The sequence below is a fragment of the Nerophis ophidion genome, linkage group LG01, assembly GCF_033978795.1.
Source record: "Nerophis ophidion isolate RoL-2023_Sa linkage group LG01, RoL_Noph_v1.0, whole genome shotgun sequence".
In the NCBI taxonomy this organism is placed as follows: Eukaryota; Metazoa; Chordata; class Actinopteri; order Syngnathiformes; family Syngnathidae; genus Nerophis; species Nerophis ophidion.
In genome coordinates, this window is record NC_084611.1 from 4,935,960 (window position 1) to 4,951,513 (window position 15,554).

Genomic DNA, 15,554 nt, shown 5'->3' on the forward strand with positions numbered 1-15,554 from the left:
TATATATATATATATATATATATATATATATATATGTATATGTGTGTGTGTGTGTGTGTGGCGCATTATGAAGCGTAAAATACGACAGTGGAGACCCCGGACTGTTAAACCACTGAAGCTCTACATAAAACAAGAATGAGAAAGAATTGCACTTTCAAAGCGTCAACAATTAGTTTCCTCAGTTCCCAAACGTTTATTGAGTGTTGTTAAAAGAAAAGGTGATGTAACACAGTGGTGAACAGGCCCTTTCCCAACTACTTTGGCACGTGTTGCAGCCATGACATTCTAAGTTAATTATTATTTGCAGCAAAAAAAAGTTTATGAGTTTGAACATCAAATATCTTGTCTTTGTAGTGCATTTAACTGAATATGGGTTGAAAGGGATTTGCAAATCATTGTATTCCGTTTATATTTACATCTAACACAATTTCCCAACTCATACGGAAAAGGGGTTTGTGTGTGTGTATATATATATATATATATATATATATATATATATATATATATATATATATATATATATATATATATATATATATATACACACACACACACACACATATACAGGACTGTCTCAGAAAATGTTTCCGTAATGCAACTAAAAACATGAAAATGTCACACATTCTGGATTCATTACACATCAACTCTCTTCGGAGTCATTTTATGGGTTTTGGAGTCGTTTTTAATGTTTTAGAAGTTGGTTGTTGTGTTTTTAAATGTTTTACTAGTCATTTTACTGTGTTAAGTCATTTTGTGCATTTGTGTTTCGCACAAGAGGTAGAACATCTCACTCTGTGTTTTCTGGAATCAACTGAAATATTGTAAGCCTTTTATTATTTTAGACTTAGACAAACTTTAAAGATCCACAAGGGAAATCGTTCAACACAGTAGCTTGGTTACAATGATGGACAGTGTAAGGATGGAAAGGACAATGCAGGAATAAATAGACTAGGTATAGCGATGTAAAATATAACATATCTGCGAATATATACAATATATACTAAATATGTGTACAGTGTATTATATATACAGATATAATATATATAATATAATATAATATATATTTTAATATTGCTGATTATGGCATACATCTTAAGAAAACTCAAAAATCCTATCTGAAAAAAATTGAATATTTCCTCAGACCAAGTAAAAAAAAAAGATTCATAACAGCAGACCAAAATCAAACATTGAAAATGTCAATTAATGCACTCAGTACTTAGTTGAGAATCCTCTTGCATGGATTACTGCATCAACACGGCGTGGCATGGAGGCAATCGGCCTGTGGCATTGCTGAGGTGTTATGGATGTCCAGGATGCTTCAATAGCGGCCTTTAGCTCATTTGCATCATTGGGTCTGGTGTCTTTCAGCTTCTTCTTCACAATACCCCCCAACTTCTCTATGAGGTTCAGATCAGGGGAGTTGGCAGGCCAATGGAGGACAGTAATGCCATGGTCAGTACACCAGTTACTGGTGGTTTTGGCACTGTGAGCAGGTGCCAGATCATGCTGGAAAATTAAATCATCATCTCCATAGAGCTTTTCAACAGATGGAAGCATGTACACAGCTGCATTGACTCTGGACTTGATGAAACACAGTGGACCAAAACCAGCAGCTGACATGGCTCCCCAAACCATTGCTGACTGAGGGAACTTCCGTTGTCTAGAGTTAGGGAGTGGCTTGACCATGGGAATACGGCTATTGAAGCTGTATCTGTTGAAAAGCTCTATGGAGATGATGATTTCATTTTCCAGCATGATCTGGCACCTGCCCACAGTGCCAAAACCAGCAGTAACTGGTGTACTGACCATGGGATTACTGTCCTCCATTGGCCGGCCAACTCCCCTGACCTGAACCCTCATTGAAAATTTGTGGGTTATTGTGAAGAAGAAGCTGAAAGACAGCAGACCCAATAATGCAAATGAGCTAAAGGCCGCTATTGAAGCATCCTGGACATCCATAAGACCTCAGCAATGCCACAGGCGAATTGCCTCCATGCCACGCCGCATTGATGCAGTAATCCTTGCAAAAGGATTCCCAACCAAGTACTGAGTGCATTAATTGACATTTTCAAATGTTTGATTTAGTTTTGTGGTTGTAAATCTTTTTTTTTTACATGGTCTGAGGAAATATTCTAATTTTTTGAGATAGGATTTTGAGTTTTCTTAAGCTGTATGCCATAATCAGCAATAATAATAAGGGCTGCGAATCTTTGGGTGTCCCACGATTCAATTCAATATCGATTATTGGGGTTGCGATTCGATTATATATCGATTTTTTTTAATTCAACGCGATTCTGGGATCAAAAACAATATTTTTCCAATTCAAAACGATTCTGTATTCATTCAATACATAGGATTTCAGCAGGATCTACCTCAGTCTGCTGACATGCTAGCAGAGTACATTTAAAAAAAAAAAACTTTTATAATTGTAAAGGACAATGTTTTATCAACTGATTGCAATAATGTAAATTTGTTTTAACTATTAAACAAACCAAAAATATGACTTATTTTATCTTTGTGAAAACATTGGACACAGTGTGTTGTCCAGCTTATGAGATGCCATGCAAGTGTAAGACACTGTGACACTATTGTTCTTTTTTTCCAAATTTTTATAAATGTCTAATGATAATGTCAATGAGGGATTTTTAATCACTGCCATACTGAAATTATAACTAATATTGATACTGTTGTTGATAATATTCATTTTTGTTTCACTACTTTTGGTTTGTTCTGTGTGGTGTTTGTGTCTCCTCTCAATTGCTCTGTTTATTGCAGTTCTGAGTGTTGCTGGCTCAGGTCTGGTTTTGGTATTGGATTGCATTGTTATGGTATTGCCGTGTAGTGGTTTGTTGGATTGATATAAAAAAATAAGATAATAATAATCGATTAAAAAAAGAGAAGCGATTCTGAATCCCACGTTATAATCGCGATTCGTATTCGAATCGATTTTATCCCACACCCCTAATATATATATATATATATATATATATATATATATATATATGTATGTAGGTGTGGGAAAATCACAAGACTACTTCATCTCTACAGAACTGTTTCATGAGGGGTTCCCTCAATCATCAGGAGATTTTCTCCAGATGAAAATCTCCTGATGATTGAGGGAACCCCTCATGAAACAGTTCTGTAGAGATGAAGTAGTCTTGTGATTTTTCCCACACCTACATATTGCGCTCTACCACGGTATCGAGCACTATTCTCTGGATAATCCAATCAAGATATATGTGTGTGTGTGTATATACATATATATATATATATATATATATATATATATATATATATATATACATATATATATATACATACATCCATTGCTTTCCTCCTCTCCAAGGTTCTCATAGTCATTATTGTCACCGATGTCCCACTGGGTGTGAGTTTTCCTTGCCCTTATGTGGGCCTACCGAGGATGTCGTAGTGGTTTGTGCAGCCCTTTGAGACACTAGTGATTTAGGGCTATATAAGTAAACATTGATTGATATATATATATATATATACAAATCTCCTGATGACTGAGGGAACCCCTCATGAAACAGTTCTGTAGAGATGAAGTAGTCTTGTGATTTTTCCCACACCTACATATATTATATATATATATATATATATATATATATATATATATAAGATGTCGTGGAACACCGCAAGGCCACCACAGTGTATATGTTTCTTTTACTTTTTATTCATGGCTGTATGTAGAAGGGGCTGGTTGTATCTGCTGCTTTAATGTCTTTAATGTCCTTTGTCTTCTTTGTCTAAGACGGATGTGTACAAACCCCGTTTCCATATGAGTTGGGAAATTGTGTTAGATGTAAATATAAACAGAATACAATGATTTGCAAACCATTTTCAACCCATATTCAGTTGAATATGCTACAAAGACAACATATTTGATGTTCAAACTGATAAATATTTATTTTTTTCGCAAATAATCATTAACTTTAGAATTTGATGCCAGCAACACGTGACAAAGAAGTTGGGAAAGGTGAAAATAAATACTGATAAAGTTGAGGAATGCTCATCAAACACTTATTTGGAACATCCCACAGGTGTGGAGGCTAATTGGGAACAGGTGGATGCCATGATTGGGTATAAAAGCAGCTTCCATGAAATGCTAAGTAATTCACAAACAAGGATGGGGCGAGGGTCACCACTTTGTAAGCAAATTGTCGAACAGTTTTAGAACAACATTTCTCAACAAACTATTGCAAGGAATTTAGGGATTTTACCTTCTACGCTCCGTAAAATCATCAAAAAGTTTAGAGAATCTTGAGAAATCACTGCACGTAAGCGATGATATTATGGACTTTTGATCCCTCAGGCGGTACTTCATCAAAAGACGACATCAGTGTGTAAAGGATATCACCACATGGGCTCAGGAACACTTCATAAAACCGCTGTCGGTAACTACAGTTGGTCGCTACAACTGTAAGTGCAAGTTAAAACTCTACTATGCAAAGCAAAACACATTTATCAACAACACCCAGAAACACCGCCTGCTTCGCTGGGGCCGAGCTCATCTAAGATGGACTGATGCAAAGTGGAAAAGTGTTCTGTGGTCTCACGAGTCCACATTTCAAATTATATTTGGAAACTGTGGATGTGGTGTCCTCCAGAACAAAGAGGAAAATAACCAATCGGATTGTTATAGGCGCAAAGTTGAAAAGCCAGCATGTGTGATGGTATGGGGGTGTATTAGTGCCCAAGGCATGGGTAACTTACACATCTGTGAAGGCACCATTAATGCTGAAAGGTCCATACAGGTTTTGGAGCAACATATGTGGTCATCCAAGCAACGTTATCATGCACGCCCCTGCTTATTTCAGCAAGACAAGTGTTACAACAGCGTGGCTTCGTAAAAAAAAGAGTGCGGGTACTTTCCTGGGCCGCCTGCAGTCCAGACCTGTCTCCCATCAAAAATGTGTGGCGCACTATGAAGCGTAAAATACGACAGTGTGAAGGACTGAAGCTCTACATAAAACAAGAATGGGATAGAATTCCACTTTTAAAGCTTCAACAATTAGTTTCCTCAGTTCCCAAACGTTTATTGAGTGTTGTTAAAAGAAAAGGTGATGTAACACAATAGTGAACATGCCCTTTCCCAACTACTTTGGCACGTGTTGTTGCCATGACATTCTAAGTTAATTATTATTTGCAAAAATAAATAAAGTTTATGAGTTTGAACATCAAATATGTTGTCTTTGTAGTGCATTCAACTGAATATGGGTTGAAAAGGATTTGCAAATCCTTGTATTCCGTTTCTATTTACATCTAACACAATTTTCCAACTCATATGGAAACAGGGTTAGTACTATGGCTATGAGTTGTTGTTGTTTTTTTCCCTTGGCCTCAGTCTGGACCCCCTCTCCAGGGCCCAGGCTTAGACAGATTTTTTTATATTATATTTTATTTTAATCTTCTATTTTTTTCTCTCATCCCCCCCACTTGTTTACCTGTATCTCACCTTTTTGTAAGGGGCGGTGGAAGCCGGCAGACCCGTCAGCTATCCTGTTCTGTCTCCCTGTAACGTTTGTCTGATCTTGAATGGGATTGTGCTGAAATTTAAATTTTCCTGAAGGAATAAATAAAGTACTATCTAATATAATCTAATCTATCAACACCAGACAATTTTATCTGAACTCGCCGTGAGACGACATCATTGGAGCAAACTCTGCTGGCGCACGTTGGCGCTTGTAGAGAGGAGGAGCTTCATGTCTATGTTTACACTACAGTTAAATGACAAAATAAAACAACATGTAGATTGGTACTCAATTAAGATGGAATAAAAGCTCAGCAAAAAAAAGACCATCAAGGGGAAGTCTGAAGTCACCTAAATCAGACAATTTATTCAAAATATGTAAAGTATTTTCTTATGCCAGTCACAAACATAAGGCTCCACAATAATAGGGCGACACTTCAAATTCGGTCTAACCACTTCTTTCAGGACTCTATGAAAGCTCTTTCCTACATCTCTTTTGGAATGACTGGAAGACCCGAGAACAGAACAGTAATATTGCTTTTTATGTTGGTACTCAAACTGTAAACTCACTCTTACTCGTTTTAATGCTACACTCAAGCTGGTTGACCATCACGTGAATTAAAGGGGAACATTATCACAATTTCAAAAGGGTTAAAAACAATAAAAATCAGTTCCCAGTGGCTTGTTGTATTTTTTGAAGTTTTTTTCAAAATTTTACCGGTGTCGGAATATCCCTAAATAAAGCTTTAAAGTGCCTTATTTTCGCTCTCTGCGAAGACACTGGCCATTTCCCTGTGACGTCACACAGTGCTGCCAATGTAAACAAACAATGGGAATACCACAGCAAGATATAGTGACATTAGCCCGGATTCAAACTCGGATTTCAGCGACTTAAGCGATTCAACAGATTACGCATGTATTGAAACAGATGGTTGGAGTATGAAAGTATTGAAGAAGAAACTGAAGCTATTGAGCGAATAGCTATTGACGCTATTCATAGCCTTAGCATGGCCGAATAGCTGCGTTAGCATCGCCGGTAAAATGTGCGGACCAAACGATCAGGACTTTCGCATCTTTTGACACTGGAGCAACTTAAATCCGTCGATTGGTAAGTGTTTGTTTCGCATTAAATGTGGGTGGAAGGAAACGTAATATAGTTGCAAATGCATCTGCAGGTTATCCATACATCTCTGTGCCATGTCTGCTTTAGCACCGCCGGTAAATAGCATGTTAGCATCGATTAGCGTAGCATGTTAGCATCGATTAGCTGGCAGTCAACATCAACAAAACTCACCTTTGTGATTTCGTTGACTATCGTTGCAAATACATCTGCAGGTTATCCATACATCTCTGTGCCATGTCTGCCTTAGCATCGCCGGTCAAATGTGGAGACACTCTGGCACATTCAATGGGGGTCTGGTGGCAGACACTTTTGCATCATGGGGCCAGTGGTGCAACTTGAATCCCTCCCTGTTAGTTTTGTTACACCCTCCGACAACACACCGACGAGGCATGATGTCTCCAAGGTTCCAAAAAATAGAGCTGAGACTCGGTGTTTGTAATGTGTTGAAAATGAAAATGGCGGGTGTGTTACCTCGGCGACGTCACATTCTGACGTCATCGCCTCCAGCGCGATAAACAGAAAGGCGTTTAATTCGCCAAAATTCACCCATTTAGAGTTCGGAAATCGGTTAAAAAAATAGATGGTCTTTTTTCTGCACCATCAAGGTATATATTGACGCTTACATAGGTCTGCTGATAATGTTCCCCTTCAAGCAGTGACCAAGAAAGATAGATGTGACGTCGTATGCGAGCCAACTAAATGTTTTTTTCCGCAGTGTGCTTAATGGTGTGTTGTTTTAAAACTTGCCTGGATGAAAAGGTTTTCCAACAAATTGAACAGTTAAAGGGTTTCTCCCCCGTGTGTGTTCTCACGTGTCCTGCCAAATTAGACTTTTGGGAAAACGTTTGACCGCAAACTGAACAATCAAACGGTTTCTCTCCTGTGTGCGTTCTCATGTGTGCTGTCAAATGTGGCCTTTGAGAGAAAGTTTGAATGCAAACTGAACAATTAAATGGTTTATCTCCTGAGTGCGTTCTCAAGTGTCCTGTCAGATGTGCTTTAGAAGAAAACTGTTGACCGCAAACTGAGCAATTAAAAGGTTTTTCTCCTGTGTGTGTTCTCATGTGTACTGTCAAATATGTCTTTCGAGACATATGTTTGCCGCAAATTGAACAAATCCATGGTTTCTCTCCTGTGTGTGTTCTCATGTGTGCATTCAAATTGGCCTTTTGAGAAAAATTTGAACCACAAACGGAACATTTAAATGGCTTCTCTCCATTATGTGTTCTCATGTGTCTGGTCAAATAGATCTTACGAGAAAAATTTTGACCGCAAACCGAACAAATAAATTTTTTCCCTCCTTTATGTATTTCCATGTGTCCTGTCAAATGGGCCTTTTGGGAAAAAAACTTACCACAAACTGAGCAATTGAATGATTTCTCTTCTGTGTGCGTTCTCATGTGTCCTGTCAAATGGGCTTTCAAAGAAAAATTTCGACCGCAAACTGAACAATTAAACGGTTTCTCTCCAGTGTGTGTTCTCATGTGCACTGTCAAATGTGTCATACGAGACATACCTTTACCACAAATTGAACAAATGCATAGTTTCTCCCCTGTGTGTGTTCTCATGTGTGAATTCAAGTTGGCCTTTTGGGAAAAAGATTTACCGCAAACTGAACACTTAAATGGTTTTTCGCCTGTGTGCGTTCTCATGTGTCTGGTCAAATAAATCTCATGAGAAAATGCTTTACCACAAAATGAACAACTAAACATTTTTTCTCCCGTGTGTGTTCTCATATGTTGAGTCAAAGAGTTCTTTTTGGAAAAGCTTTTAGCACAAACTGAGCAGCTGAAATGTGTTTTGCCCCTCTTCTTTTTGGAGAACCGTGAGGGTTTGTTGTCAGTGTGAGTCCTCATATCACCTTCACAGTCTGTGTCGCTGCTCAAATGTTCTTCAACGTCGTCTTCAGCCTCACTATCTGATAGTGGAGCTAAGAGGTTGTCTACTTGTGGTTTCTCTTCATCGTCTTCAGTCTTCAAAGAGACAACAGTCAGCGGCAATTTGGTAAGACCAGCTTCCTGCGTTATCCAGAATTCCTCCCCTTCCTCTTTAACGTGGGGGGGCCGTGGATGCTCTTGCTTCAAAATATAGCCTTCACACTGCGGCTGAGGTAGAAGTCCTTCTGAATGACCGAGGTCTGCGGGACACAAACATACTTTAGTTCAGACATGATCCATGAGATCTTTGTCAGTAGTTAGGGCTTGCGGCAACATGCGTGGAACAAATAAATGCACGCTGCGGTTTATTTTTTAAAATACCGCATTTCAATAAACCACAGGTGTCAGAATTAAAGGGGAACATTATCAGCAGACCTATGTAAGCGTCAATATATACCTTGATGGTGCAGAAAAAAGACCATCTATTTTTTTAACCGATTTCCGAACTCTAAATGGGTGAATTTTGGCAAAATAAACGCCTTTCTGTTTATCGCGCTGGAGGCGATGACGTCAGAATGTGACGTCACCGAGGTAACACACCCGCCATATTCATTTTCACATTACAAACACCGGGTCTCAGCTCTGTTATTTTCCGCTTTCTCGACTATTTTTTGGAACCTTGGAGACATCATGCCTCGTCGGTGTGTTGTCGGAGGGTGTAACAACACTAACAGGGAGGGATTCAAGTTGCACCACTGGCCCCAAGATGCCAAAGTGTCTGCCGCCAGACCCCCATTGAATGTGCCAGAGTGTCTCCACATTTGACCGGCGATGCTAAGGCAGACATGGCACAGAGATGTATGGATAACCTGCAGATGCATTTGCAACGATAAAGTCAACGAAATCACAAAGGTGAGTTTTGTTGATGTTGACTGCTAGCTAATTGATGCTAACATGCCACGCTAATCGACGCTAACATGCTATTTACCGGCGGTGCTAAAGCAGACATGGCACAGAGATGTATGGATAACCTGCAGATGCATTTGCAACGATAGTCAACGAAATCACAAAGGTGAGTTTTGTTGATGTTGACTTATGTGCTAATCAGACATATTTGGTCGCGGCGTGACTGCTAGCTAATCAATGCTAACATGCTATGATAATCAATGCTAACATGCTATTTACCGGCGGTGCTAAAGCAGACATGGCAATGAGATGTATGGATAACCTGCAGATGCATTTGTAACGATAGTCAACGAAATCACAAAGGTGAGTTTTGTTGATGTTGACTGCCAGCTAATCGATGCTAACATGCTACGCTAATCGATGCTAACATGCTAATTACCGGCGATGCTAAAGCAGACATGGTACAGAGATGTATGGATAACCTGCAGATGCATTTGCAACTATATTACGTTTCCTTCCACCCACATTTAATGCGAAACAAACCCTTACCAATCGACGGATTTAAGTTGCTCCAGTGTCAAAAGATGCGAAAGTTCTGATCGTTTGGTCCGCACATTTTACCGGCGATGCTAACGCAGCTATTCGGCCATGCTATGGCTATGAATAGCGTCAATAGCTATTCGCTCAATAGCTTCAGTTTCTTCTTCAATATTTTCATACTCCAACCATCTGTTTCAATACATGCGTAATCTGTTGAATCGCTTAAGTCGCTGAAATCCGAGTTTGAATCCGAGCTAATGTCGCTATATCTTGCTGTGGTATTCCCATTGTTTGTTTACATTGGCAGCACTGTGTGACGTCACAGGGAAATGGCCAGTGTCTTCGCAGAGAGCGAAAATAAGGCATTTTAAAGCTTTATTTAGGGATATTCCGAGACCGGTAACATTTGGAAAAAAACATAAAAAAATACAACAAGCCACTGGGAACTAATTTTTATTGTTTTTAACCCTTTTGAAATTGTGATAATGTTCCCCTTTAATGACTCACACGCAGCTACGGTATATTAATAAAACATAGCTGCTTACTGTTCTTTTTAGCATATTCAATAGCTTGGACCTTAAATCCTACTGAATAGTTCTTAATCTTCTTCCCTTTATGCGATTTCAAATTATTGAAATCAGCCTCCTCCATTTTGAAAATGATGACAGGTGAAGTGTCACTCGTGACGTGACGAGTTTGACCCTGTGGAAATTCCAGACATCCGCTAATAAAAATAATATTTTGCGAAACAAGTTTGACCCGGCGTTAATACTACGCATGCGCTAATTATTTTGCCAAATGAGTTTGACCCGGCAGTAATTCTAGGCAGCCGCATACTATATACCCGGCGGCAATTCAAGGAAATACGGTAGATGGAATGATTATGCTTTCCAGGTGCAAGAAACAAATAGAAACTGATTCAAGACCGTGCACGACAACAAAGAATGGTTAAAAACCGATGTGTGACGCTGACAAGTTTGTTTTTTTTGTCCGCCAGTCATTTAAGTTGGCTCAGTAATTACATCAATAATTGTTTAATTCCGTCAACATCCTTCCTCATTTAGCTCTTATGTTAGTGAATGTGGAGATAAAAAGCAAGTTTATGTGGAGGAACATCTGTTACAAACACTGTTTTAGATCATGGGTGTCAAAATCTGGCCCGCGGGCCATATTTGGCCTGCCATGTAATTTCATTTGGACCTTGAGGCAATAATAAATTAACATTAGAGCTAGCCCGCCAGTATTATACAGTGGTGGTGCCGCTGTGTCACCGCATTCAACGCTAATTCTCATACTTGCCAACCCTCCCGATTTTTCCAGGAGAATCCCGAATTTCAGTGCCCCCCCCCCCCGAAAATCTCCCGGGGCAACCATTCTCCCGAATTTCCACCTGGACAACATTATTGGGGGCGTGCCTTAAAGGTACTGCTTTTAGCATCCTCTACAACCTGTCGTCACGTCCGCTTTTCCTCCAGTCACGTAATATATGCGGCTTCTACACACACACAAGTGAATGCGAGGCATACTTGGTCAACAGCCATACAGGTCACACTGAGGGTGGCCGTATAAACAACTTTAACACTGTTACACCACACTGTGAACCCACACCAAACAAGAATGACAAACACATTTCGGAGGAACATCCGCACCGTAACACAACAGAACAAATACCCAGAACCCCTTGCAGCATTAACACTTCCGGGACGCTACAATATAAACCCCCGCTACCACCAAAACTGGATTTTGCATGTCACTATAAAGTTATATAAGCCTTGCTAGTTCAATATTCAATGCAAAACTTGTTTGGGTCCCTATTAAAAGGTTAAGTTGTTCAACTTCGGCCCTCAGCTTTGTTCAGTTTAGAATTTTGGCCCACTCTGCATTTGAGTTTGACACCCCTGTTTTAGATGAATGTTGTGCTTACTTGGACTGTGATGAAGCTGTGAGGACTCAGGTGGTTTCTCTTCACGCTCTTCAGTCTTCACGGGGACACCAGTCAGTGGAAACTCGGTGACATCATCATCCTCCTCCTGTGGCCCTAGAAGACACTCTCCCTCCCGAGTGATCCAGAGCTCCTCCTCTTCCTCTTCGATGTGCGGGGGTGGTGGTTTCTCCTCTTCCTCTTTCACTGTAGGGGGATGTGGATCTTCCTCTTTAAAATGATGTGGCAGCTGGACATCTGCTGGGTAAATAGCAACATAATATTAGGCCAGAATAGAAGTATTGTTTGACTGACACTATTAACACAAGGAGATTATTTGTCTGTTTTGGGTTTAAAGTGGGGCAGCAGGGTGGAAGAGGGGTTAGTGCTTCTGCCTCACAAAAATGAAGGTCCTGGGTAGTCCTGGGTTTCAATCCTGGGCTCGGGATCTTTCTGTGTGGAGTTTGCATGTTCTCCCTGTGACTGCCTGGGTTCCCTCCGGGTACTCCGGCTTCCTCCCACTTCCAAAGACATGCACCTGGGGATAGGCCCCTCCCACTTCCAAAGACATGCACCTGGGGATAGGCCCCTCCCACCTCCAAAGACATGCACCTGGGGATAGGCCCCTCCCACCTCCAAAGACATGCACCTGGGGATAGGTTGATTGGCAACACTAAATGGTCCCTAGTGTGTGAATGTGAGTGTGAATGTTGTCTGTCTATCTGTGTTGGCCCTGTGATGAGGTGGCGACTTGTCCAGGGTGTACTCCGCCTTCCGCCCGATTGTAGCTGTGATAGGCACCAGCGCCTCCCGCGACCCCAAAGGGTATAAGCAGTAGTAATAAAGTGGATGGATGGATGGGTTAAAAGTGTGTAACTTAACAACAGCCCATAAAATGGCTTCAAAAACAGTTTAGTGAGTGAAAAAAGTCGGGGGGCGTGGGGGTTGGTAGCGAGCATGCGCGTCTCTCATGCCGGGCAATGCATGTTCAAGTCCTGGGCAAAACAGAAAGCAGGGACTGAACCAGGCGGCTTGCACCAGCATTGATCTACACATTCCAAAATGTCCCATCAGGATTTTATAAAATAAGAAACCAATTTCATAACAAAGACATGCACTTCGGGATAGGCCCCTCCCACTTCCAAAGACATGCACCTGGGGATAGGCCCCTCCCACTTCCAAAGACATGCACCTGGGGATAGGCCCCTCCCACTTCCAAAGACATGCACTTGGGAATAGGCCCCTCCCACCTCCAAAGACATGCACCTGGGGATAGGCCCCTCCCAACTCCAAAGACATGCACCTGGGGATAGGCCCCTCCCACTTCCAAAGACATGCACCTGGGAATAGGCCCCTCCCACCTCCAAAGACATGCACCTGGGGATAGGCCCCTCCCACCTCCAAAGACATGCACCTGGGGATAGGCCCCTCCCACCTCCAAAGACATGCACCTGGGGATAGGCCCCTCCCACTTCCAAAGACATGCACCTGGGTATAGGCCCCTCCCACCTCCAAAGACATGCACCTGGGGATAGGTTGATTGGCAACACTAAATGGTCCCTAGTGTGTGAATGTTGTCTGTCTATCTGTGTTGGCCCTGTGATGAGGTGGCGACTTGTCCAGGGTGTACCCCGCCTTCCGCCACAATGCAGCTGAGATAGGCTCCACCCCGCGACCCCAAAAGGGACAAGTGGTAGAAAATTGATTGAAGGAGAAACCACTTTTTTCTGTTTTAGTCAAGCCTGATCTCACACTTTAACTTTGTGATGGCACAGTTTTTATCCTTTTTTTTAACAGTGGTGTGGTTTTTTTTTGTGTAATTTAAATGTTTTACAGTACCACGTATGATAAGTGGTAACTGCTGATGCGGGTTTATTGATTGTTTAATGCGCCAGAAAATAACCCGTTTTGTACAACGTTGGTGATGGTTCAATGCCCAGTAGTGCGTAAATGTTTTCCTGTATAGTATTTCACCAGCTATGCTAATGTGGGGACATAAATGTTGGTATTTTGAGAGGTCCTCTTTGAAGTCGGACATCACCGAAGGCCTAGGTGGGAAACGCACAGCCCCCCCGCTGTAATTTAAGTATCATGGATATTAAATAAAATATTCCAAAACTACATAAAACATCCCTAACATGTTTTTGTAAGAAAATAAATAAATTTTCTTTCCCTTTTCGTGATATTGGTTGCTGGGCAAAAATATATTTGGTAACATTGTGAGTTTTGGCGAGTGAGTCAAGGCCGCAGGCTTACACACACACATGCATCCACAAAAAATATACGCCACACACACAAAAACCCACCCCCCAATCCAACGCCCTTGACGCAAATCTCACAAGGGTGATGGTGGACGGATGGGCAGCACCTGAAGAACTGCAGCCTGCCACCATGGCCCCTCACTCCCTCCCCTTTGTTGCTGGAGATGTACCTTGTAATATGTATATGTGCTTTGCTATGGTGTTTTTTTTCCCACTCCAGGCTGGGCCCCCAGTCTGGATTGCATTTTTTTACTCATTCTTCCGCAGCGTTGACTTTTACGGGGCGCCTTGTGGCGAGCCATCAGCGCTCCTGTTCTGTAACCCTGCCCACTGTTTGTTTGTCTCATCTTGAACTGGTTTGTGTTGAAAACAAAGTTTCTTTGTACTCGTGCAATGACAATAAAGACCGACCTACTTTGTGTAAACATGCTACACACATTGTTACAAACTGAGAGGAACCTGTCAACAATACTGTCTTAAACTGTCTTGTTTTCATGAACAATATAAAAACAAAGTAGTGCATCATCTTCTTATAGACCAGGGGTCACCAACCCGCAGGCACCTGGTCGCCCGTAAGGACCAGATGAGTCGCCCGCTGGCCTGTTCTAAAAATAGCTCAAATAGCAGCACTTACCAGTGAGGTGCCTCTATTTTTAAAATTGTATTTATTTACTAGCAAGCTGGTCTCGCTTTGCTTGACATTTTTAATTCTAAGAGAGACAAAAATCAAATAGAATTTGAAAATCCAAGAAAATATTTTAAAGACTTGGTCTTCACTTGTTTAAATAAATTCATTTATTTTTTACTTTGCTTCTTATGACTTTCAGAAAGACAATTTTAGAGAAAAAATACAACCTTGAAAATGATTTTAGGATTTTTAAACACATATACATTTTTACCTTTTAAATTCCTTCCTCTTCTTTCCTGACAATTTAAATCAATGTTCAAGTAAGTTTATTTGTTTTATTGTAAAGAATAATGAATACATTTTAATTTAATTCTTCATTTTAGCTTCTGTTTTTACGACGAATAATATTTGTGAAATATTTCTTCAAACATATTATGATTAAAATAAAAATAAAAATATTCTGGCAAATCTAGAAAATCTATCGAATCTAATTTAAATCTTATTTCAAAGTCTTTTGAATTTCTTGAAAAAATTTTGTTCTGGAAAATGTAGAAGAAATAATGATTTGTCTTTGTTAGAAATATAGCTTGGTCCAATGTGTTATATATTCTAACAAAGTGCAGATTTGATTTTAACCTATTTAAAACATGTCATCAAAATTCAAAGATTAATCTTAATCAGGAAAAATTACTAATGATGTTCCATAAATTCTTTTTAATTTTTTTTTTGGGGGGGGGGTGAATGTGGTCCTGATGGCTTCATCTGGCCGGGATCTTCAGCTCTCACTGGATCGGTTCGCAGCCGAGTGTG

The 15,554-nt window shown here is 40.5% G+C and overlaps 1 protein-coding gene across 3 annotated transcripts in view; it reads right to left on the minus strand.

Annotated features, from left to right (window-relative positions):
- Positions 1 to 5,840: 5,840 nt before the first annotated feature.
- Positions 5,841 to 15,554, minus strand: part of LOC133549529 (gastrula zinc finger protein XlCGF57.1-like) — an 11,369-nt gene continuing 1,655 nt past the window's right edge. The window contains exons 2-3 of one of the 3 annotated variants that reach the window (XM_061895028.1): positions 11,859 to 12,116; positions 5,841 to 8,748 (exon numbers count right to left, since the gene is read on the minus strand). In XM_061895028.1, the coding sequence (XP_061751012.1) occupies positions 7,307 to 8,748; positions 11,859 to 12,116 (1,700 nt within the window). In that variant the 3' untranslated portion in view covers positions 5,841 to 7,306. The remainder of the gene's footprint in view (positions 8,749 to 11,858; positions 12,117 to 15,554) is intronic. The other 2 variants (XM_061895038.1, XM_061895045.1) reach the window with 2 other exon arrangements.